The sequence below is a fragment of the Pleurodeles waltl genome, chromosome 4_1 (assembly GCF_031143425.1).
Source record: "Pleurodeles waltl isolate 20211129_DDA chromosome 4_1, aPleWal1.hap1.20221129, whole genome shotgun sequence".
In the NCBI taxonomy this organism is placed as follows: Eukaryota; Metazoa; Chordata; class Amphibia; order Caudata; family Salamandridae; genus Pleurodeles; species Pleurodeles waltl.
In genome coordinates this window covers 457,743,785-457,767,554 of record NC_090442.1, presented here as the reverse complement: position 1 = coordinate 457,767,554, position 23,770 = coordinate 457,743,785, and the positions used below count along the sequence as shown (strand labels likewise).

General features: G+C 42.2%; 1 protein-coding gene across 2 annotated transcripts in view; it reads left to right on the top strand.

Annotated features, from left to right (window-relative positions):
* The window catches only part of SUV39H2 (SUV39H2 histone lysine methyltransferase), a 343,208-nt gene that overhangs the window by 195,218 nt on the left and 124,220 nt on the right, over positions 1–23,770 (top strand). For both annotated transcript variants that reach the window (XM_069228723.1, XM_069228722.1), the window contains exon 3: positions 9,176–9,847. In XM_069228723.1, coding sequence (XP_069084824.1) covers positions 9,176–9,847 — 672 coding nt within the window. The remainder of the gene's footprint in view (positions 1–9,175; positions 9,848–23,770) is intronic.

Genomic DNA, 23,770 nt, shown 5'->3' with positions numbered 1-23,770 from the left:
CGAAATTTCAATTGGTTCTATTACATCCATTAACACCAATTTATCCAGTTCCTTTGAAACTTCTTCCCTTATCATGTTCGGAACTGCCCTAACTTTATGAATTTTGGGTACAGCCTCCTTCTTTAATATAATTTTGTGCTCGAATCCAGTCAGTTTCCCCAAACCTTTATCAAAGACTTTTAGAAATGTTGTTTCTATCTTGGACGCCAATAATTGTTTATCATTTACTATCAATACTTTTTCTTTGCCATTTGGGTCCAGGATCATCTGCAATTGTCCCTGATCCTTCCAACCCAGAACAGATGGTCCTTTTTTAGCAACATATAGTTTTCCTCTGGCGCTCCTGTTTTTTAATGTAAATACCAGGCATCTAAACCCCAAAAGATCAATCTTTTCCCCGGTGTAGCTTTCTGGCTGAATGTCCGGTAGGGCTAGTTGTTTGCCTATTTTTTCCACTAAAGATTTGTTCCATACATCCTCATTCACAATTGTGAAAGGTGAGCCTGAGTTTGCATACATCATAAGGGGTACCCCTCCAATTTCCATGTCACATATAGGTTTCCCTTTGGTGTTCACCTCCGTTATGTTAAGAATGAAATTCTTATCCTCAGCCATTCCTCTAGGCTCGATTGTTTTCTCCTCAATATCGTCTTTGACAACATTTTCACCTTCATAGATACATTTGACTACTTTCTTTTTATTTTTGCAAAATTTTGCAAAATGGCCCACAACTCTGCATTTGCTGCATCTCAATTTTAAAGCCGGGCACAATTTGGAATATGCCAGGTGATCCTTGTTATCACATCTATAGCATCTTCTTTTGTTTTCTTCACTCTGTAAGCCCTTCCCGGTTTTGCGATTTGTCACTTTATAAATGCCATCCTCATTTTTCTCAGTAGATTTCAATTCTGAGATGCATCTTTCAGAAATCTAAGCCTTCCTTACTATGGCCAAAATTTCATCCAGTGGAGAGTCGCCATTTATCCATAGCCTTTCTTGAATAGATTGATTATTACAATGCATGACCACTTGATTTCTAATAAGTTCTTCATGAAATGCCCCAAATTTACAGTCAAGAGCCAGTTTCTTTAAATCGGCAATGTAGTCATCCACCAGCTCACCTTTCTCCTGTTTCCTCTGGAAACATTTATATCGGACAATTCCAATACAAACTTTTGGTGCAAAATATTTGTCGAGACCTAGCATTGCAGCATTAAAGGTGCAAATATCGCCACTTACAGGGTTTTTGGATATCTTATTATATGTTTTTAAACCAATAGGACCCAACAAATGCAACAAACTCCTTTTTTTCTGTTCAGCAGACATCTTGTTATCTACATCAATAGCACCTAGATAGTTTAAGAAATAATCCTTCCACTCCAACCACTTGATGGGTGGTGTGTTACCCATGGCCCAAAATACTTGCGGAGAAACGATGGTAAAATTGGTTTGCGCCATATCAGAGGTAAAATCAGATATGCAAGGTAACTTGAAGTACTCCTTTATAATATCAATTAACTTGAAGACTTCTTCAATACTCCCCCTTCCCGGACCTGTTCTCAATTGTATGCTAAGTATTTGTTTTACTATCCTTCAAAGGAGAGAAAATAAAAATGATTTACCAGCGTTTTTCCTTTTCCCCCCCCCTTTTTTTTTCCAATCGTGTCCAGAACACCAGCGTACAGAATGCCGAGCAATTCCCGATGAATACTGTGGTAGAAGCACGTAGGGTGACGCATGTTTGTTTGGGATAGTACACGCGTCACTGCTGCCGAAGCTGCGTCTCTGTTCCCTAAGAGACGCGTGTAGACGTCGTCCATGTTACTGGTGCAGGGATCGCGTCTCCGCTGCCAACGAGACTACGTAATCCCCGTCGCAGGTGCCGGAATCGCGTCTGTTACCTGGATACGCGTCTGCGAGAGTTAGCGTCTCCGTTTCCTAGGAGACGCTCGCGGTAGCGGCGTCTGTCTCCTGGAAGATGCGTCAGCGTGCTCCGTTACCTAGGAGACGCTCGCGGCTGTTCCAGGAACTGCGTGCGCCAGCAACGGTCTGTGCGTGCGCTCGCGCTTTATCCCAACAAAGAAAATGGGTAAAAAAGTTTACAAAAACAAAACATTTTAAATCTTCAGCGACAACGAAGATGGCAGTAAGCGAGAGAGAACGAATAAGACAAAATTATCCCTTGATGGTCGTTCGAAGATTCTGCAGGATGCGTCCAGAAAAAAATCAGCAATCCAATGTGCGATCGTCGGATAACAGGTAATCACCTCGTCGCCAGATTGAAATGGTATCGTATTCAAGACCAGGACTTGGTTAGAAAAATACACGCTTTATTAAGTACAGGAGTACACGGGAACAGGTCCGTTGAGGAGAGAAGCTCAGGCTCAACTGACACAAGGAGACTACACATAATAGATCGTGGAATCTCCTTAGGACATCATCTGAGAGCATTCTAACTAGGAACAAGAACACACTACAGGCCTCCTAAACTTTTTTTCCACTTAAGGTATCCACACCAAATTTGTGTCCTTAGTTCCCCAACATCCTGGGGATGGGATTCTAAAGGTACCAAGGGTTTGTGGATTCTCCTGGAGGACACCGAGTAAATGGGCAAAATATAACTACATTTTGAGTTTTTTAGGAAAAATGGGAAAAAGGTGCTGCAGAAGAAATCATCTGTTTTTCACCCTGCAAATGGTGTCAACAAAGGGTTTGCAATGTTAAAATCGCCCTCTTTCTAGTTTTCATGAACAGGCAGACTTGAATCAGAATAACACATTTTTCAACACAGTTTTGGCATTTTACAGGGACATACTCAATTTTTCCTGTTTTTTGTACTTTCAACCTCATTCCAGTTCCAGGCAGAAATGGATGTGAAACCAATAGTGGATCAGGGAAAGCTCTACATTTCTGAAGAATAGACACAGGTCTGAATTCAGCAAGAGGTCATTTTTGTAGATCCTTCAAGGTTTTCCTATAGAAAGTAACCGTTGAATTAAGACAAATACTGCAACTGAGTTGAAAAAAACAGCCATTTGTGTCTACGTTTTCATCTGTAACTTTTTCAAACGATGGCATATTTTTAATTGCAATATACCATTACGTCCGCTGAACCCTTCTGGTTGCAGGGATAGATAGGGCTAATAAGTTCACCAAGAACCCGAGGCATCCCGAGCCAATAACTGAGCTGAACTTTGCTATGGTTTTCCATTGTGTACCTGGTATACAACAATTCATATGGGAAAATATAAATATTGAAAAGTAGGTATCAAGGAAACCTGTGTAATTCCGAAATGGGCACAAGGTATGGAGTTTAGAAGCAGGGGTTATTTGCACATCTCTGAATTTGTGGGTTTCCATACTAACATGTCAATTAGAGAGTATTTCTCAAAATTACATTTTTCTTACACATTGCCTTACGTTTGGAAGGTGCAAATGCTGAGAAATACAATTGGTAATATAATTTGCTGTACTATTCTGTGTTTTCTTCATTTTCCCAATAAAAATGGTACCTCACTTGTGTGGGTTGGCCTGGTGCCCCCGAAAGGAACCTGCTCAAAATGCAACATGGATACATCAGATTTTTCCATTCAAAACTGACCTGCTTTTATGCAAAGTGGGTAGCTGGGGTTTTTGAACCCTACCTTAGCTTGCAACACAAAGACCTAGCAAACCTGTATATTTCTAAAACCTAGACACCTAAGGAAATCCAGGATGGGGTGACTTGTGTAGCTCTCACAAGGTTATTTTACCCAGAATCCCTTGCAAACCACAAACTTTGACTAAAGCAAATTTTCCTCATTTTTTCACTGAGAACTCAAAATAGCCTCTGGAGTTTGGAAAGATCTTTCCCAGCTCCTACGGCTGTTTTTAGAAAAAGCAAATCCCTCTGCTGAAAACAGCAGAGGGATTTGTTGGTTGTGTGCAGAGGACGTAACCGTTACGTCCTCAGGACGGAATTGGTTAAAGTTGATACACATTTGGTGTGGATTGTTATTACTTTATAATAAAGTCAACAGATAAGTATTTTGTTGCACAGAACCTCACAGATTACCTTGCTAGTTACCCCTTTTGAGAAATTGTGGGTAAAGAGTATTTTTACTGTCAGAATCATTGTTACGCCCTCTTAGGAGATTTATTAATGTGCTTTGCCAATTGTAATTATACTATGGAATTTTATGACTGAATGCCGAATGGTTGTCTTGTGGGAATCTATTTGCTCAGTACAGGTTGTATCAGTAGATTATGGTGATAAGTCATTGATAACAGCTGCAGGCCTGATTGGTTCACAATGAAAATATTTCCATAGGTTTGATCTGTTTATTGTGAAAAGCTATAAGCACATTTTGCTTGCCATATTTATTGTGAAAAGCATATGTGAAGGTCAACAGGCATTTAAGTGTGGATTTTTATTCCGCTTTATTGAAGCCTACATATAGATATTTTGTTAGACAAAATATCAAATTACCTTGATAGGGAATGATTTTGGTGTTGGTCACTGCCTATGACAAACAATAGGCTGAGAAGATTTGCACTGTAATAATTCATGCTAGAATCTCTTCGTATGTATCTGCCAGGATCATATAATGAAAAGAAAGAAAGAAATGCTCCATACATCCATGTATATAAATATATATCCATATAGATACCTAGAGAGCTTTTGGGTCCACTCTGTTCTGCCTTTGGTCTTTCTGAGTGTCATTTACGCTCTACTTCCATCCATGACAGTGAACTGCATGGGATATTTGGTCAGTCTGCAATAGTCAGTCATTGACTTTTTGCCCTGTGAATTATGCCATTTTCTGATCAATTGTACATCCACCTGAAAATAAGTGAGCTTTAGTATCAAGGCTGATTGTCCAGTCATTTAGTTTTAAATTGTTGTCTTTTATATTTCCCCTTGCATTTATTTGCTTCTCTTCTTTTTATTGTAATGTTTCTAAAGACAACACAGTTCTCAACCCATCAATGACACGAAAGGCACTTTCATTCATAAGCCAAAACTGCTGGCATTACCAGTGCTTGCTTCCCATTTTTTGGGGTTATATTTACCCACCTGATACTGCGTGTATAGTCTCTCTTGGTTCAGCTACTCAGGCCAGCCCAGGTTGGGATGGTTTAGATGAGTTAGTCTGCGGAGAGGCATAGAACTGTGGGACCAATGCTGGAAATGTTGCTGTACGCAGATAAAGGAAACCTTCCTAGATAGATAATATAAATTATGTCAGTTTACGTTTTTGCATACGGTCTATCACTCGCTTAAAATGCTCAGCAAACTGGACCAGGAAAAGGGAGTCACTGCCAGCACTGCAGGCAAGAAAATGCGGGCTCCCTGTACCTAGCAAGAGTCTGCACATATATAGATGTGTTTTGGGGGCTAATGATGCAAAAACTGACCAGGGTGGTGGTTAAGACACTACTAATGACTGCTTGTTTGAGCTGTTGGGCCACATCATAGATGTTGTTGTTCGAATATTGAATATTTGTTGCTGTAAGGCTGCTTCTGGCTAAGCATAGAGCAGTAGTGCAATGGTACAAGGAGCTTCACCCAGACTCATGGCAGAAGTAAAAAAAAAAAAAAAAATAAGTAGGGGACTAACGAAATTAGGCAGCATGCAAGTGACATCATGGTGTATGATATCACAGCGCGCCATCACAGGAAGTTATATCACAACTCATTACCTCAGAGGACGTGACCTCACAAGAAATTACATTAGATCTGAACTCTTCTCACATGTTTTGCAGGTCAACCATGAGTACTTTTGAGTGCATTATGAGATTTATCAAATTAGATTTTGTCTGGTTTGTGCCAAAATGATGATGTAACCCTTCACAATATGTGGACCTCAATTTATACATTTTCTTTTTTTTAACTCTGCAACAAAGAAGTTTGCAACAAGGAGAAACGTTGCAGTAGATCAGTTCTGCCAACTAGTGGCAAAATGTGCATTTAAAAATATTATATGCGGTTAAGGCACCTGCCGCAAATATATTAGTGTGCTCAGTCAATCCCAGGGAACAATAATAATGGTAAGATAACTTTGGAGGCTAACGTATTTGCTGGAGAGACCTGTATTTACTCTAGTCCCAGTTTTAAATCAAAGTAGCGTAGAGGGTTAATGTGTCTCTTGCAAAGCATCTGCAGATGACAAATTTTTATTTTATGTCACAAAGTGAGTTACTGCAATTAACAAAGACATTCTTTGATTACTTGCAGTTCCTAAATTGCAATTCTTCTAATATAACACAGCAAGCTGTGAAGGAAATATTACAGCTACACCTTGTAAACCTCACTGTCTTATGTAACATCTTGTACATTGATTTACACATTTATAGAATGTATTGTCAATGTATAATGTGTACTGCTGGTGTAAAGCCCTGACACACTGCACCTGGATGAGTAGCTGTATAAAAGGAATAAAACAAAATATTGGTATTTAAATTATTTGTCTAAATAATTGTACAGACCAACACATCTGACATTCTTACAGTGCATGCATATCTCTTATATTATTATATATAGGGACTGACTACCAAAAAAAGTATGCTTCTCTTAAATATTTGTGAGGAGATAACAAGCTATGCGTCCCTTGCATTTGTATCTAGGTGTGAGAGTCCGCTAGATCTCAGTCAGGACACTGAAACAAAAGGGGGGCTGGTGGCCCCTTATATTCGGCCTTTGTGATGGGGCTCAGCAGGAGTCTGAAACATGAAAGCCCCCTCGGAGCCTGCACTCTGTTGCTCGAAACGATAGCAGACAAGTTGCAGGCGCTGCTGAATGTGTCCCGTTTCTGAAAATGTCACCGGGACATATTCTGCATAATTCAGCGGGGAGCACTTCATGCAGAGTGGACGGAGTCCACCCTGTGAAAATAATGGGTGCACGCCGTGTACCCCGACTTGTACCCTACCCAGACTGAAAGACTGGTTGCACGATCTATCACACATTTTACCAAGTAGAAGAGACATGCGATCAAGATATATCCCATGCCCAAAAGAAGGGATGTATAAGCCCCTTTTAGGCTGTACGGTTTGAAAGAAATGGGCAGCCCATGAAATAAAAAACAGTGGGACATGCAAGGTTACTAATACTGCACAGAGAATATTCAGGGAGGTCGATTATTCGATTACTGTGGAACATTTAACGGTCGTGATTCCCTATAAAGATAATTTAGTGTACGATTGAGGGGAAGAACTATATTGCAAAGTTTGTGCCACACAGTACCTGTTCCTGGCTTCAATAATGGCCCACTCGCAATTTTATTTAAGAGCTGGGAATCTTATGCTGTTCTTAAACAATTCTGAACGTATATAATATGCAGCCTGTGCAATGTTGGCCCTGTTTTTTTAAATTAGTTTGTGTTACTTTTTTCTTAAAGTTATTTTTCTTGTAGTATGTAATGCACGCTGGTGAAAAACAATGATTAAATAAAAAACGTAAATAGGAGTCCTTCCACTCTATGCACACATGCGATCTACGATCTACTTCCCTGCTGCACACTTCTTCAAGGTCCCTGATCAGCCATTCTGAAAGTCTGTCTGCTCGATTTCCAAATACAGACGCAGTGCTGGTGGAAAGTGGGCATCTTAACCGTGCGCTGCTCTCGAGGAAACTGGTTATGACACCACTTCCCCGTTATCCAGTCTCTGTTCTCATGCAGTACACTAAATTATTGAGGAAGAGCGAGTACAATTGTTGGACAGACATTACCCAGCCACATTTCTATAACTGCCGGTAAAATAACTTTAAACAAGTGATCAAATTAACGCAATACTTGGCATGACACATGAAGCCGCACCATGTATTCACACCCAAGACACAACTTGCAGATCTTTGGCTGTCGCAGAACACAGCCTTATAGCCATTCCTAGACCAGCAGTTGTTTTTCACCATTCGGGTTCTTAAACATAGCTCACAAACTGGCTTTTCATTCTGCCTTCATGTTGTGAGATCTTGACCTATCCATAGTGCCATTGTGCTGGATATCTATTTGAAGAACCTGAAGTCAATTTTGCCAATCTTAGAAGCATGACAGCGTACATTCAGGAACAATAGGTTCCTAAAGTCATCATTTTAATGAATGTATAATTTACACTAGGTAACTCTGGCTCCCATAAGTGAGTGGTGAGGTCCAACCTCGAGGCAGGTTTGCCTTGGGAAGCGAGAGGGCGGGAAGTGCCACATCAAAAAACAACCTAGCATCCACTAAGTACATGAGGACCAGACCAAAGACTCAGGCTTGTAGCTCTCGGTGGTGCAACAGGTAGAGGGGCACCAGCGCCCAGGACTGCCAGGGGCCTACTGCACCCCAGTTATATGTTGTTGCTTCTCAGCTTGCCAACAGGAGGCCCATTTTCCATGCTTACCTTAGGACCCATAGCACGCAGGACACAGTGGGAAATGACGCATACTGTTACCTATAGGAAGTCAGTTTTGTTAGCAGTAGCAAAGGAAGGCTGAGATGGGTTCAACCACCAAAGAGTGTTGTGTCCCTTGGTCACGTCTACAGAGAAGCAAACCCCTGCCTTCCCAAACCTTGAGGGAGCTTAGCGAGTAAAAGTGACAAATCTGCACACAGAGTAAGCCATATTCCTATGCACAAATTTGTATTAGACAGAAGCCCGAGACCAGCCTTTACACATAGAAGGTGTGGGTGACGTCCTGGAAACGAATAATAGTTGACAGCAAGTCCTTACAGAAGAGAAACCAGAACCCCATTGCTTTACTCTCTGTACGTTACAGAAAGTACCATAAGATTCGCAAACTGTGACAAAAAACAAGTCTGCTACATCATGGCCTATCCAAAATAAGAGCAGAATCAACGGCGCTGAAAATCACAAGAAACATCATTTTCAAACCTACAGAGAGGAGAAACTCTCATTGATGGTATTTTATGGGAAAAATTGAGTTCTTTGACTCCCGGACACATGTTCTTTCTCACACACTAAGGACTGTGCTAAGAAAGGGAGATGAAGTGATAATGGATTCATGATTTGTATAGTCACTAGTTACCTACAGCTATAAATGCTTTAAAACGTAAAACTAGCTGCTTTTTTGTATGCCTCTAAAACAATGTTGATAGCTGGCAAGGAATTATTCTGTAGTTTAAGTATGTTATTATTTGCTTCTTCTTGTAATGTGTGATTTGCTAAAGCTTCTATTCCTTCTTTTAAGGGACACGACTACTACTTTGTAAAATGGAGAGGATGGCCAGTATCTACAAACACTTGGGAGCCAAGGAAAAACCTGAAATGTCCACTCTTGCTTAAAGCGTTTCGAAATGATTTGACAATGTTCGCATCAACAATGAAGCAAGGAAAGGTATTCGTAACAAAAAACAGTGTCAGGACCCTAAAGCCAGCTGCTGCTGAATTCGTCGTTAAGAAAGCTAAGCAAAGAATAGCTCTCCGGAGATGGGAAAAAGAACTGAACAGCAAAAAGAAACAGAACAGCATGATTTTTGTTGAAAATAATGTGGATCTTGAAGGTCCCCCATTGGACTTTCACTATATTGAAGAATATAAGGCTTCCTACAAAATTAATTTAAATACTGAAGTCCTGGTTGGCTGTGATTGCTCCAATTGCTTTTCTGACGCTTGCTGCCCAGCAGCAGCCGGAGTTCTTTTTCCGTACGACGAACACCGGCGGCTCAAAATTAAGCCCGGTTTCCCCATCTTCGAGTGCAACACAGCCTGCAAATGCGACCTCAGTTGTCCCAACAGAGTTGTTCAGAAAGGATCGCCCTACTCCCTTTGCATATTCAGGACTAACAATGGTCGCGGCTGGGGCGTGAAAACGCTACAGAACATTAGACAACATAGCTTTGTGATGGAATACGTTGGAGAGGTATGGAAATACTTTTGACAAAAGCTGTTTGCCAAAATGCATTGTAAACCCAAGTCCTCACAAATATATTCGTAAATATTTCCCTGAGGACTCTAGTAAAGAAAACCCATTGTGCTGTCATTTGGTTCGGGCTCACTTCGGTTAAAGGCCGTGTTTGCACTTCTAGAAAATGTTATTGACTCTTCAGAGTTGGCATTTGCAGCCTAGGAATGCAGCTGTGTAAGATGGTGCCCTGAAGCATCCAGCTGCTACACACAGTGAGGGTCTGTATTGGTTCTCCTTTTCATCATCTTAGCTGGATATGGTCAAAGTGGTTGAGTACTTGAATCATATGTAACATGGAATATGCAGTTGGTCATATTGGAAATGTGTGTATCTAAAGCATTAAATACTGCCACTTTACACTTTTCTCACCTATGTAAGGTTGGTAACCCTAGACTATGGTTGTCTGCAACTGCTGGATGTCGGCCGATCTTTGGCCTTCCTTTCATAGAGTGCTATTTAAACCCTGTTTGCTTTCCTCCTCTTCCCTTGGCCATGCAGTTTCGTACTAACTGGGCCTTTCACTTGGCCCACTGTTCACCCCTGGATATATCTCTGTGTGTTCAGAGAGTTGGGATTTTGGTTTTAAGATATTTTTTTTTTTTTAGCTAGTTAGGTGTGTTTAAGTGGGTGGGAGGTGGGTGTTGCATTCTCTCCTGCTCGTTGTTCCACACAGGGCATACTGGCATTTAAATGCACACATAATGGCAATCACATGCAAAACACACATCATCAATGCATTGTTCTTAGGCCACATGAGTCCTCCAACAACAACAGCTCCTTGAAGCTGCTTGACTTGGCACGTCTGCAGGGTGAATAATCAGCTCAAGGTGAGACAGGGTTTTAACTATCTTAGCAGACATCAAATTGAAATTTGCTTCATTTGAGTAATGTCAGGGGCCTTGTCTGAGAGCTGACTGGCTGGCAGAAACTCATACAGCTGCATCTTCCAGATATACCTGTGGTGTTGCTATCCTTATACAAAAAGGTATACTGTGGCACACACGCATAACATCAAGAGACAGAGAGGGCAGATTTGTCATACTGCACAGTGTGCTCCAGGGCTGCTGATTGCCCTGGCCTCCATATGTGGGCCTAATGTAGATAGCCCTGAGTTCTTTCTAGATGTGTGCTGGTCCCTGGATAGTGATCTGGGGAGATTTCAATGTAATTCTTGACCAATTTGTAGTTAGATCCAGTGACATCAGAAGTCCACATCCAGGAACTGCAACACAACTTCAACTTCTTATAACCCTGTAGACATTTGGTTACTAAAGAACACTCAGAGTAGGGATGGCACATACATAGCTACTACTTACAACACTTTGTCTAAGATTGACTATTGGTTGGTCACCAAGGATGTGCCCCATTCGACTACTACAATTGAGCACCACCCTAGAAATTTGGCAGATCATGCCTCTGTCCTCTTGGAGCTTACTCTTCCCGACACCCATGGACAAGCCGTCTAGTGGAGGCTTCCTATTTACACACTTAGGGATCTGTTTTCCGAGACAAAATCAAATCAGGTATCCTAGAGCGCTTCTCCATCAATGCCCAGTCAGTGAGTTCAGCCTCAAAGCTTTGGGAGGCGTTGAAGGCTTTTATTAGTGGAGCCTGTATATCCAAACATGCATGAGTGTTAGAAGAGTTACAAACACAGTTGACCCAACTAGAAGCTGATATTCGTTCATTTGAACTAGCATTTTTATTCTGGGGACAAAAACCTACTATGAAAGAAGAGCGACCATGGAGAGAGGGGGATGGGTAAGCATTAGGAGGAGTTAGATAGAGCTGACCAAACTCTCTCCAGGCTTCTTCGTAGAACATGGGTCAGTGATTGCATTATGGAACTGGCACATGATCACCAGAATATTCACAGTGATCCCAATACCATCACTCTATAGCTCTACGGCGGTACGTGACCACAAACACTTAAACAAGTTCTTTGACTCTGCCCAACTCTTCTAGTAGGAAGACACACTTCAGCAATATCTTGATATGTCCTTCACTGTCAATGATATGGTGCAGGTCATTCACAGTATGCATTGGGATAAAGCACTTGGCCTTGCGGCCTGACCACTTCCTTTTATAAAGAATATGCTCAGATTCTTGCCCATCGCTTGCTGGCAGTGTACGAAAAGGCTCTTCAAACAGGTGAGTTGCTACTCTCCCTGCGTGAAGCTGTAATTGTCACCCTATTGAAACCCGGTAAACCAGCAGACCCCTCCGATTCCTATTGCCCACTTTCAATCAGTGTCAACAATAAAATCCTTGTAAAACTGATTACTTACTGCCACTCCTATCAGGTATTGTCTGACTGGCCCAATACGGATTCATACCCGGGTGCAGCACCGCTCACAATTTGCGCGCAATGTTCACACTCATTCATTCTGTAGATCCCCAATTAGTGTTGCTGTTATCCTACTTGACACCACTATGGTGTTTAATTATTTAAAGTGTCCCTATCTGTTCCAATTGCTGACTTGGATTGGGATTAGTACTTGTTTCCTTGGCTGGATTAAACTCCTAAACACGTTCCCCAGTGCTAGGTTATACGTCAATGGTGAAACTATTTCCTCCTTCCCCATTACCAGAACTATTAGAAAGGGATGCTCCCTACCGCCCATTCTTTTAGCCATTGCGATGGAACCCTGGCAGCCCGGTTACAGCAGCATCACTCAAATATATGCCTTGCCTTTACAGCCAGAAGGATACCTTGTCTCAATGAATGCAGATGTTATGCTCTGTATCTGTGGTCCCTAGACAAACATCTCCCCCATGATTTCTGAGATCATTGGTTTTGGTAGCAATGCAGTTATTCTCATAAATTGGTCTAAATCTGTGATCTTCCCTCTCAACGTTTGACTCTGAATACCTGCTACAATCGGCAATTGAGACAGTTCACTATCTAAAATATAGATAACTGCAAATGTAGAAGAACTCTGGAGGGTGAACAATGATAGGTACATGACCTGGCTGGAGGAGCGAATCCCATTCTGGCCCAGGCTGCCATTATCTATGGCGGGCAGGATTGTCATTCCTAAAATGATTATCCTCCCCAAATTCTTCTACTTATTCATCAGTATTCCTGTTCCTCTTATGGTATATTTCCTCAGACAACTCCAGACAACTCAGTTCTCCAGTCCTCAGACAACTCATAGCTCTAGCCTTTTCTTTCTACCAGCTCTTCACAGCACAGTACACATTGCTGCTTTATCAGTTGCTGCCTTCTGCTTTGATGTTGTAAATTCTTTTTGGAGCTGCCTTTGCTTATCTGATTGCTGCTATTTCGGAGTACCTGAGTGTGTCTGTTTAAATCTGTATAAAATAATTTGTTTTTAGAATGCTTGCAATGAAAACCATTTAGAACTGTACTTCTTTTTTTGTGCAATTCTTTATTGCAGAGAGAAACAGTCATAAATGAGTATGGGACATCAGGATATCATGAACAAAACTTGTAGGAAGCTGACCTGGTGTGTGGTGGGCACCTAAGGTACTCACACCTTATACCAGGTCCAGGTATCCCCTATTAGTGTAGTATAGGTAGTGTCTAGAAGCCAGGCTCTTTAGAGGTAGCTGTGGATGAGCAGCCTTGGCTTATCTAGGAGACATGTGCTGGGGCGCCTTGTCCTTACTAAGTAAACTTACAAGGGGATGCGTATAGGTCGATGAATCTTTTGGATTGCATAGGGTATCCTAGTCAAGTATAGCGAGTAAAAGACAGTTACAACGAATCAATCCAATCAACTTACAATACCATGAACTAATCTAATCAGAAAAAACACCATCACTCATATGAAAGTTAGTTCTGTTTATCCCCTATTAGTTACAACTCTAATCATAAACCTTTATTCAACAATATCATGATTTCCAATTTTTATTAACAACATAAGCAATGAATTCTCATCACTTTATTAATATGCAACCAACGTTAAACAAAGCATAGCAATTCATGAGCAATCGAATAATTCAGCAATATCAGTCAGTCAGTCTAAGTCACCCTAAGTCACCCTATTCAGCCTACCTATCTCCAAATTAGCATCAGCATGTGGGTCTTCATGCGAAAACAAGTTAGTCAAAATCATTAATTTGGAAAAATCTATCTAGAAGAGAAAAACATTTTAAAACAGCGCAGTTGGTACCTAGAAAGAAAAAGCATTCATTAGTCAGTCAGGCTATAGCTACCTTTCCTAGATAGATCAGCAACGAGTCAGTCTTCGTCCCCATGTCATCAGTCATCAATAAGACTCAGGCTCACAGGAAGCAAGCCCAAGTTTCAGCACTTCGGACAGCGCCTCCTGACGTCATCAACTGTCGCATCTCCGTTCTGATTTTTCCCCTCATGTCATGACTTTTTATTAGGGTCTCCCAGTCCGTTCCACAATTTGCCCATTGGTCAACCTAATCAGGGGTTATGACTCTCACCTATAATTTTTGTTTACCACTTGTCTACGTAATTTTGAGCATCAAGTTCCATTAACATGATTGGTCCTCTTGTCGATGAGTACATCATACGGTTCTTCGGGTAACAAAATTGTTGCTCCCAACTCTGTCTGTAGCTCTATTGTTCGAGTCCTGGGAAAGTACACTTAGCCTATTCTAAACATAATTGTATCAATTTGTTTTGATCATCTCCTGTCCGCTGGTGAGTTTGCAGATTTTTCTAGCCGTGCTTCATGGTGAACTCTGTACAGTTCAAGGTCTCTTTTCTCCAGTTCCAGTCTGCGGCAGCTCATCGCGTCTCCACATTTAAGCAAGCAAGGCCCAGTGCCGACTAGGCCTCTGGTATAGCTAATTTAAGGATATGAAGCATCACAACATAAATTTATATCTCTCATTATAACACATTAGTACAATTATTAAACATGCACATTATTTAGTACTGTTAACACAGATGGTGACCACTACCCGTGGGCACATTTTGCACATTACACGTTATTTTCAATTATTGTTAATCAAATGTAAAATTTTCTCATTAGTCACTATACACAACTCATTAGCATATTCTCATATTAGCATATCTGCTGCAACAGCCCCTCCTCTGATAACTAAATATGTCATCACACCTTTCCTTGTCAAACATTACAAATTACTTTCAGTTACATTCTGATTTCTTCTGTTTCCATTTTCCCTATAGATTCTTCTTCTAGGTGATTCTTCCCTCCTCTGATTGTTCTTAGCTCTTTTTAATTGAATTTTGTGCCATAATTTGCATGCCCCCCATAATCCTAATATAAAAAAGATCACAATTAATATTCCTTGAACGATTTTCCACAATATTCCACCCCAAATTTGACTAAACCAATTTCCTAGCGTCGCAAATCCCTTTTCCACTTTTTCCCAAACTCCTGGTTCTTTCAACTCTTTTAAATCCTTACTTGCATTAGTTAAATTAGTAAGCAATTCTTTTTCTTCTTTCTCATTTGCAGGGATATAAGAACAGCAGTGCTTTTCGTTAATCATTTTGCAGACTCCTCCGTCTTTTGCTAAAATTATGTCTAAAGCAAGCCTGTTTTGAAGCGTCATAGCTCTCTCCGCAGCTAACTCAGTGTTTAGTAATAATATAGCTCCTGTAAAATTAGTTAACATATTATCTACTATAGTTGACAACTTTCGTATCTTGTTTGCGTTCAGTATAACTCCTACTGAAGGAATTACTGCTTCAAAAATATCCCCTACTATTGTAGAGGCTGTTTCTCTTCTTTGTCTCATTCGTTGTAACTCAGTCATTTTCGGTATCTTTTTCAAATCATCTATTTGATAGATTTTAGGGAATACTATTCCCAAATAACATGTCCCATACCATCCCTTAGGGAGTCGGTAATAAGCATTTAGGGCCAGATGTAGCAAGCAGTTTTGCCCATTCTGTGTCTATGGAAAAATGTGTTCGTACATATGGCCCTAAGTCCACAAATGTAATAGATCCTAGGAATCACAGGGTCAGCACCATTTACCATGAACATCCATTTACTCTGAAACAAAAACACATGCCTACGTTCACTCGTTCCCACAAATAAAGTGTCAGTGCGTGATTTTGGCCTGTATATACAAAGCTTCCCTACGTGTAATGCATCTAAAGCTAGCTTCCCTTGTGTTTTAATAGCAGTGTAAGCATAATCATTTTTGTAAATCCTTTTCTCTAACCCTTTTTCTAGTTTTTCTTTCAATGCTTTTCTCCTATCGTCAGTATGCCCAATAAAGCTCTTTTCCACAGGAGTTAATAAGCAAGTCAAATAGTTACGATTCGCATAAGCTGTGCCAAATGTTAGTGTAGGCTCAAAGAATCCTCTAACAAATACTATATCATGCTCTTTAGCTATCTTACTTAAATATCTAATTATAGGAACAAAGGAAAATACTAAATCGTAGTTGGAATAAAAGTACTGTATATACTCTTGATTATAAAAGCGTGTTAGTAACAGACTGCAAGTTATACCGTATGTCAGTGATAAACTATGATAAGTAACCCCTTCTTCCACAGAGGAAGGTATTTGTCTACACACAAGACAATCCTTTGCATCCATCGTTTCCACATACTCACTCAATAAACGATAAAAGACGTTAGAAGACAACACTCCCTTTGCGTTAGTATAATCATGCAAATATTGCTCATCTAATTTAAACCTCTCTATAGCTGTTAGTGTATTAGTTTCATGCACAGATGTATCTTTCTTTCAAGTCGTGAATTGACATTTCCATAATCATTATCACAAACAATATTCCACACACAATCGCCCTTCCTACACTCAAATATCTACAATACCTAATATGCCTCACGTTATCTTCTAAATTAGCCATGTTCTGTAAAGAATCAGAAAGCAGAATTTTCAACTCCTAATTAATATGCAACTCAAAAATCAAAAATATACTTCTTTCTTCACACTTTGTGGCGTATGCCCACTCTGGTCCTGTGTATTTTCGACTTGCCACTCTCTTTCTTTTCAATTTCCTTTCCCCTGTCAGTTCTCCATCACTCAGTTCATCTTTCCTTGTGGTATCTTGTTCTTCCTCTATTTCATTTATTACCAAGTCCTCCTTCATGCCGATTTGAGATTCAGGCCAATTATCCCCTTTTCTTACATCTTCTGTCAGCAATCTCTTTAAGATAGGACTTTTCCCCTTGACCTTGTCTGAAGTGCCCTCTTTTGATGGGCCTGCAACGGGTTCAGGAGGAGTCAGATCACTTTTGCTTTGACTTGGCTCAACTCTTTCCCCCTCAGGCTCTGGCACTGAGTCTCCTTGTTTTTTAGTCCCTTTTGTTTGCGTTAGCACTTCTCCTGTGCATAGATCTCATAACGTCTTTTCTGCACTGTCTGCACGTTCTGCCTCTTGATTTTCCACACCCTCGTCTTTTACTGGGGTGATCGATCCTTCTTCTGCCAGTTCTGGGTCCACTTCCGGCTCAACTTGCTCTGGCTCTGGTTCAGGCAGAATTATTCGCTTCACTGCTGCTGGTGCTCTCAGCAACACTTCCTCACTACCTTTTTCGTATGGCTTGCATGTATCCAATTGGGCAGTCCTGCACACTTTACAGCTGTGGTAGTTGTCAACACCACTTGGTATGGACCTCTCCAACGCGGTTCTAGGCAGGTTTTTCGCACATGCTTTTTGATCACGACCCAGTCTCCGGCCCTCAAGTTGTGACCTGGATCATGGATAGGTGGCAGAGTAACAGCTTCTACCTGCAGAGAAAAAGATCGAACCACATCAGCTGGACCTTTGCAGTAGTCTAGCCCCATATCATCTGTGATATTGACAAGAGAATTGGCTGGTATTGCTGGGAGTCTCATTACTCTTCCCATGAGAATCTCGTGAGAGGACAAACCTGTCTTCCTGTCAGGTACATTTCTCATTGACATCAACACTAAAGGCAGTGCATCTGGCCATTTCAAGTTTGTGGCTGCGCACATTATGGAAATTCTTGATTTCAGGGTACCATTCATTTGTTCTACCAATCCTCAATCAATCAATCAATCAATCACGATATTTATAAAGCGCGCTATGTACCCGTCAGGGTTTCGAGGCGCTGGGGGGAAGGGGGGGGGGGGTGGAGGTGTGCTGCAGTTAGCGGTCGAAGAGCCAGGTTTTGAGGAGTCTCCTGAAGGCGAGGAGGTCCTGGGTCTGGCGTAGAGATGTGGGGAGAGAGTTCCAGGACTTGGCGGCGAGGAAGGAGAAGGATCTGCCACCGCAGGTCTTGCGCTGGATTCGGGGGACGACGGCGAGGGTGAGGTTGGCGGATCGAAGTTGACGTGTGGGAGCGTAGAAATTGAGTCTGGAGTTGAGGTAGGAGGGTCCGGCGTTGTGAAGTGCCTTGTGAGCGTGGGTGAGGAGTTTAAAGGTGATCCTCTTCTCCACCGGGAGCCAGTGGAGTTCCCTCAGGTGAGGGGAGATGTGACATCGGCGGGGTATGTCGAGGATCAGTCGGGCGGAGGCATTTTGGATACGCTGGAGTCGTTTGATGTCTTTGGTTGGGATGCCTGTGTAGAGTGCGTTGCCGTAGTCAAGTCTGCTGCTGACGAGGGCTTGGGTCACCATCTTTCTGGTCTCTGTTGGAATCCACTTGAAGATTCTGCGGAGCATGCGGAGGGTGTTGAAACAGGAGGAGGAGACGGTGCTGACCTGTTTGGACATGGTGAGTGCAGAGTCCAGGATGAAGCCGAGGTTTCTTGCGTGGCTGGCAGGGGTGGGTGGGGGTCCGAGGTCGGCGGGCCACCAGGAGTCGTTCCAGGCCGAAGGAGAGCGCCCGAGGATGAGGATTTCCGTCTTGTCGGAGTTGAGTTTCAGGCGACTGTTGTTCATCCATTCGGCGATGGATTTTAGTCCTTCGTGGAGGTTTGTTTTGGCGGTGAGTTGGTCTTTGGTCAGGGAGAGGATGAGCTGGGTGTCGTCGGCGTAGGAGATGATGCTGAGGTGATGCTGGCGGGCCAGTTTTGCGAGGGGGGCCATGTAGACGTTGAACAAAGTAGGGCTGAGGGAGGATCCTTGGGGGACGCCGCAGATGCTTCTGATGATGTGGCACCATTACCGTCACTGGGTATCCCATGATTACCCCTTCACATTGGGAAAGACTTTGACCAACTGCGGCAACTGCTAGCAGACAACCTGGTAAAGCTGCTGCAACCGGGTCCAAGGTAGCTGAAAAATAGGCTACTGGGCGATAAGCACCTCCATGGACCTGTGTCAAAACAGAATCAGCATCACGTTCATGACAAAACAATGTGAAAGGCTTTGTGTAATCAGGCATTCCCCACGCTGGAGCTCTGCACACACTTTCTCTTAATTCAGTGAAGGCCCTCATTTGATCTACATCAAGAGTGATTGGGTCTATAACTCCCTTGTGTGTCAATTGTTGTAAAGGTTTGGCCATCTCAGCAAAATTCGGGATCCATTGTCTGCAGTATCCTACCATTCCCCAAAACATTGCGTACAACCTTCTGGGAAGTCGGCTAATTTCCCCTGCAAAATCATTGTAATTCTCTCTCGGGGGATTCTTCTCAACCCTTTCTCAATCTGATGACCCAAGTATTTCACAGGCTTCTGACAGTACTGCAGTTTTGCAATTGAGACCTTATGACCAAAGTCTCATAGATGATTAAGTAAGACAATTGAATCATGTTTACACTCGTCCATTGTCCTGGACGCCATCAATAAATCATCAATGTACTGTACAAGAGTCGACTGGCAAGGTAATTCCAATGACTCCAAATTATTTTTCAAAATCTGGTTAAACAAGGACGGTGACTCTGTGTACCCTTGTGGAAGCCTACACCAGCTGTAGACTTTATCTAGGAATTTGAAACTGAAAAGAAACTGACTATCCTCGTGAAGTGGTACTGAAAAGAAAGCTTGTGACAGATCGACTACTGTGAACCACTCTGCCTTGCATGGAATCTGAAACAGTATCACTGCTCGATTGGGCACAGTCGGACAACACTTAACCACCATGTCATTCACCTTTCGCAAATCCTGCACAATTCGCACTTTCCCACAGGGCTTTTTCAATCCCATTATCGGTAAATTACATGGACTGCTCAACACATCCTTCAAAACACCCTGCTTCAAGAAATCCCCAATTATTTGTGCCACCTTCATCAACACATCCTGTGGCATATTGTACTGTGGAAGTTTTGGAAACTCAACATTCGGCTTCAAAGTGATTTTAATTGGCTCCACATCTTTGATCAAACCCACTTTCTTCCCTGTCAAATCCCAAACCTTCTCCTTCACTGTTCCCTGTAAATATGCATGCAATTCCTTCAAAGTGAACATTGGGAAAACCTCAATCAAGGGATATTCTTCAAATGCTTAATTAAAAACCATGGCTGATGTTTGCTCTTCCTCATCATCACTGTTTGTCTGGACTTCTATTCCTGCATCTGTACAATTTATGGAACATTTAGTCTTGCATAATAAGTCTCTGCCTAACAAAGATATGGGACTTTAGTCACACACTACAAATCTATGCAGTCCTGTATAGTTGTCAGTTTCAATCTGTACTGGTTCCGTGATAGGATTCGTTAATTGCCTATTCTCCACTCCCACAACCTGCACTGTTCTTCCGGAAAGGGGCAAATTTGGTACTTGTATACTCCTTACTTTGGAGCGCGTGGCTCCAGTGTCGGCCAGGAATAACACTTTATGTCCCATTACCTTTACTTTCACAAAAGGCCCTCTCCAATCTACCGCTAGTGATGCGGCAAGAATACAAGCTCCTTCATCCGAACTGTCACTCATCCATTCGTTTATTTCATCCGAACTGTGAAATGGGAATTGGTGTACTGTATTGTTACTGTTATCTGATCTCTGACCATTGACCTTCTGATTAAGCATAACTTGTTGCTGCTCCATCGGGGCTTGAGGTATGTGCATTTGCTGTCTAGGCACCATAGAAATCTGCTGCTGTACCGGTGCTAAAGGAGCAAATTGTGCTTGTGGAACCTGCATCTGTTGAACTGGTAAAAAGTTTTGACCTCGAGTTTGAACATTCAGGACTTGGCACCTCACTCTGGGGACTCTCACTGTTTGTACTGTACTGACATCAACTTGCTGAATCATTCCTTCCTGCACCAATAACGGGCACTCCCGCTTCCAGTGTCCCACGTTTCCGCACAGGTGACATGGCAACATTTTTTTTATCCCCTGCATGTCATTCTGAACAACCACTTTATTCAGATCCGGACCACGCATCACATCCATACCACATCCTCTACCCCTCACCTGAGGCTGAAACGCGATAGCTCTCTGTTGCGGCGGCATCGGCGGCACTAAAGCTCCTTGCACTCCTGATTGTGCTGCCTTAATCTGCATCACCATCGCCTTTTCCTTCAACTTCTTTTGCTTTAGTTCAATCTCATCACTACAATATTTTGCATACTGCAACACCTCATCAATCGGCTTTGCCTGCCAACAAATCAAATGATTCCTAATCATCTGCCCTACTTCAGGTCTCAACCCTTCAACAAATCTAAACATGAAATGCAACATGTCCTTTGGCTCGACTGCTTCCTTAACACTGTACTCCTTGAAAGCCTTTAGCAATCTTTCATAATAGGTATGTATTGACTCTTTGGTTTCCTGAACCGCCCTGTCAATTCTCTGCCAATTTATGTTTTTCGGAGAAATCCTAGTTTTCAAAAACTCAATCACCTGGTAATTTTTCATTACGTCAGGTGGCGGTGCGTCTGTAATTTTGTGACTCTCAGGTTCACTCGTTGGCCAATCTACTGCTCTTTTGCACTCAACCCATAAGTCAGCTGGCACAACTATCTCAAACAAAGTGTTAAAATCTTCCCACAAACATTTGGAGAGTTTCACAAACCTCTCAGTCTGTTGGTACCATTCAACTGGCTTTTCTCTCAATTTAGGGTAATCATTGGTAAAAGACAGTATGGGCCATATGTACGAACACTTTTTCCCATAGACACAAAATGGGGAAAAACCTTTGCTACATCTGGCCCTATGTCACTTCGATGCCAAGGAACATGAACAAACTGTCCTCCTGGAATTTCCCTCATCGGTAACATCTTAACTGCTTCTGCCTTTTCTACTCCCTCTGTTTCCCCTTCTAAATCTCGTTTTTGTTTATCTTTTCTTTTCGCCCATCTGCCTTCCCACTTTTCTAATGCTCCCCAAATCTGCGCACTCTGCAGCAAATCTCTAAAATGTGCCTTCATTCCGGCTGACCTCATGTGTTCAAAATCCTTCGCTTCAAAATCTAATCTGTAGTTTTGTCTCAAATGTTTCGTTGCCTTAAGATCAATGTCATGTTTTTCTGCTACTTCTGCTAATTTCTGGTGTATTTTTCCCACTTCCTTTGTAATCCTCGGACACAAATACCTTAGCTCTTCTTCAGTATAGGATTCTAATCTGTTCAATCCCATTGTTCCCTCAACCAATTTATTTGCCTCGATATTTAGTCCTAACCAATTCAGTTGCTCTTCCCACCTTGAGACACATTGCGAAGAACCTAAACTGTCCAGCCAACTATTTAACTGCTGTGCTGTCAACCCTTGTAATGAAATGTTACTCGCACTAACCACTGGCAACTGTTGTACCCCTGTCGCCACTGGTTGTGGTGTCAAAAGTCTCATACTCTGATTCGCATCTGGTAATTGCTGCTGAGTCTCCAGCTCCCCTTCTCCCTAATTTCTGTGATATCTCAATTTGTCCCCCTGTTTCTGATTTCTTCTGAGCATATAAGGGTACAGCTGGACCAACAGTAATCAGTAGCGATATTGCATCTGGAGCTGTACTAGAGCCTGCGCTTCGTGTAAGTGGTACTCCCATTGCCTGATTCATAACTGGTGCGAGATCCACTGATGTCCCAGTTAACTGATTAGGCCTTGGCATATTCTGTATCTGTGCTGGCGGCAGTAACATTGGTGTTGGGTCTGTCTGAACTAGTATTGGCTGCGGATGCAACTGCTCCCTCGGCACCACAACATTTGAAACAGTCTCAAGAGTTGGTACATTCGGGTAAATCGCTGGTGCTGAAGGTGTAGGTACCTACACTTGAGCGTCTGCTCTCGTTCTTGCAACTGGTGTATTCTGCACTACCCCTGGTATCTGTCCTCCTTCTGTTTGTACAGCACCCACGGCTCCCTGGGATGTTCCAGGAGTAGCAGGAGGGACTGTAGCAATATTCCCTGGACCAACTGCATAAGTTGTCTTAGGTGGAGGTCTATCCCTCAGCAACTGCGTAATGTAATCCTCTACATCAGAATCGTCATCAACTACATAAGACGTTTCCCCTTTTCTTTTCTCCTCATTCTCGCTTTCCTTGTTATCGTCTCCCTTATCCGAATCGTCACCTTCTGTGATTGCAGGGAACATCTTAATCTCCTTCATGGTTGCCATTCTCCATCTTTTTTGTTCCCAATCCCACCTAGCTTTGGCTAGTGATTTCTCTATCTTCTTTATCCTTCTATTGGTCTTCAGCTCGTGCTGCTGTCTGGCCACTAGCTCCCAAACTGCTAAAGCCTCGAACTATGCTGGTCTCGGTAATGGTCTCATGCCATACAATGATAATCGCAACTGGTCTAGAAACCTTAGATTAAATGTTCTATGCTCTGGAAATGCTAAGGTTCCTTGATTCTTTGTCAATGCGCTCCATTGCTTTAACCAAAGACAAGAAGCTATGCCCTTTTCTGTCATTACAAAATGTGCTGGACTATCCTCCGGGGGGGTTGGTTCCTCCACTGAAGCATTAATGTAAGATTCACCCTTCATCTCACTCCTAAAAGCCTTCACATCACACTAACACACAGTGGCTAACAAAGTCTTGCGGCTTCGCCCTCCTCAACTCAAATTCATTTGACTAATGCAATTATATTGTGAGCGTCTTCCCCAAATAATAACTGAAACAAATACACTGGTTTTACT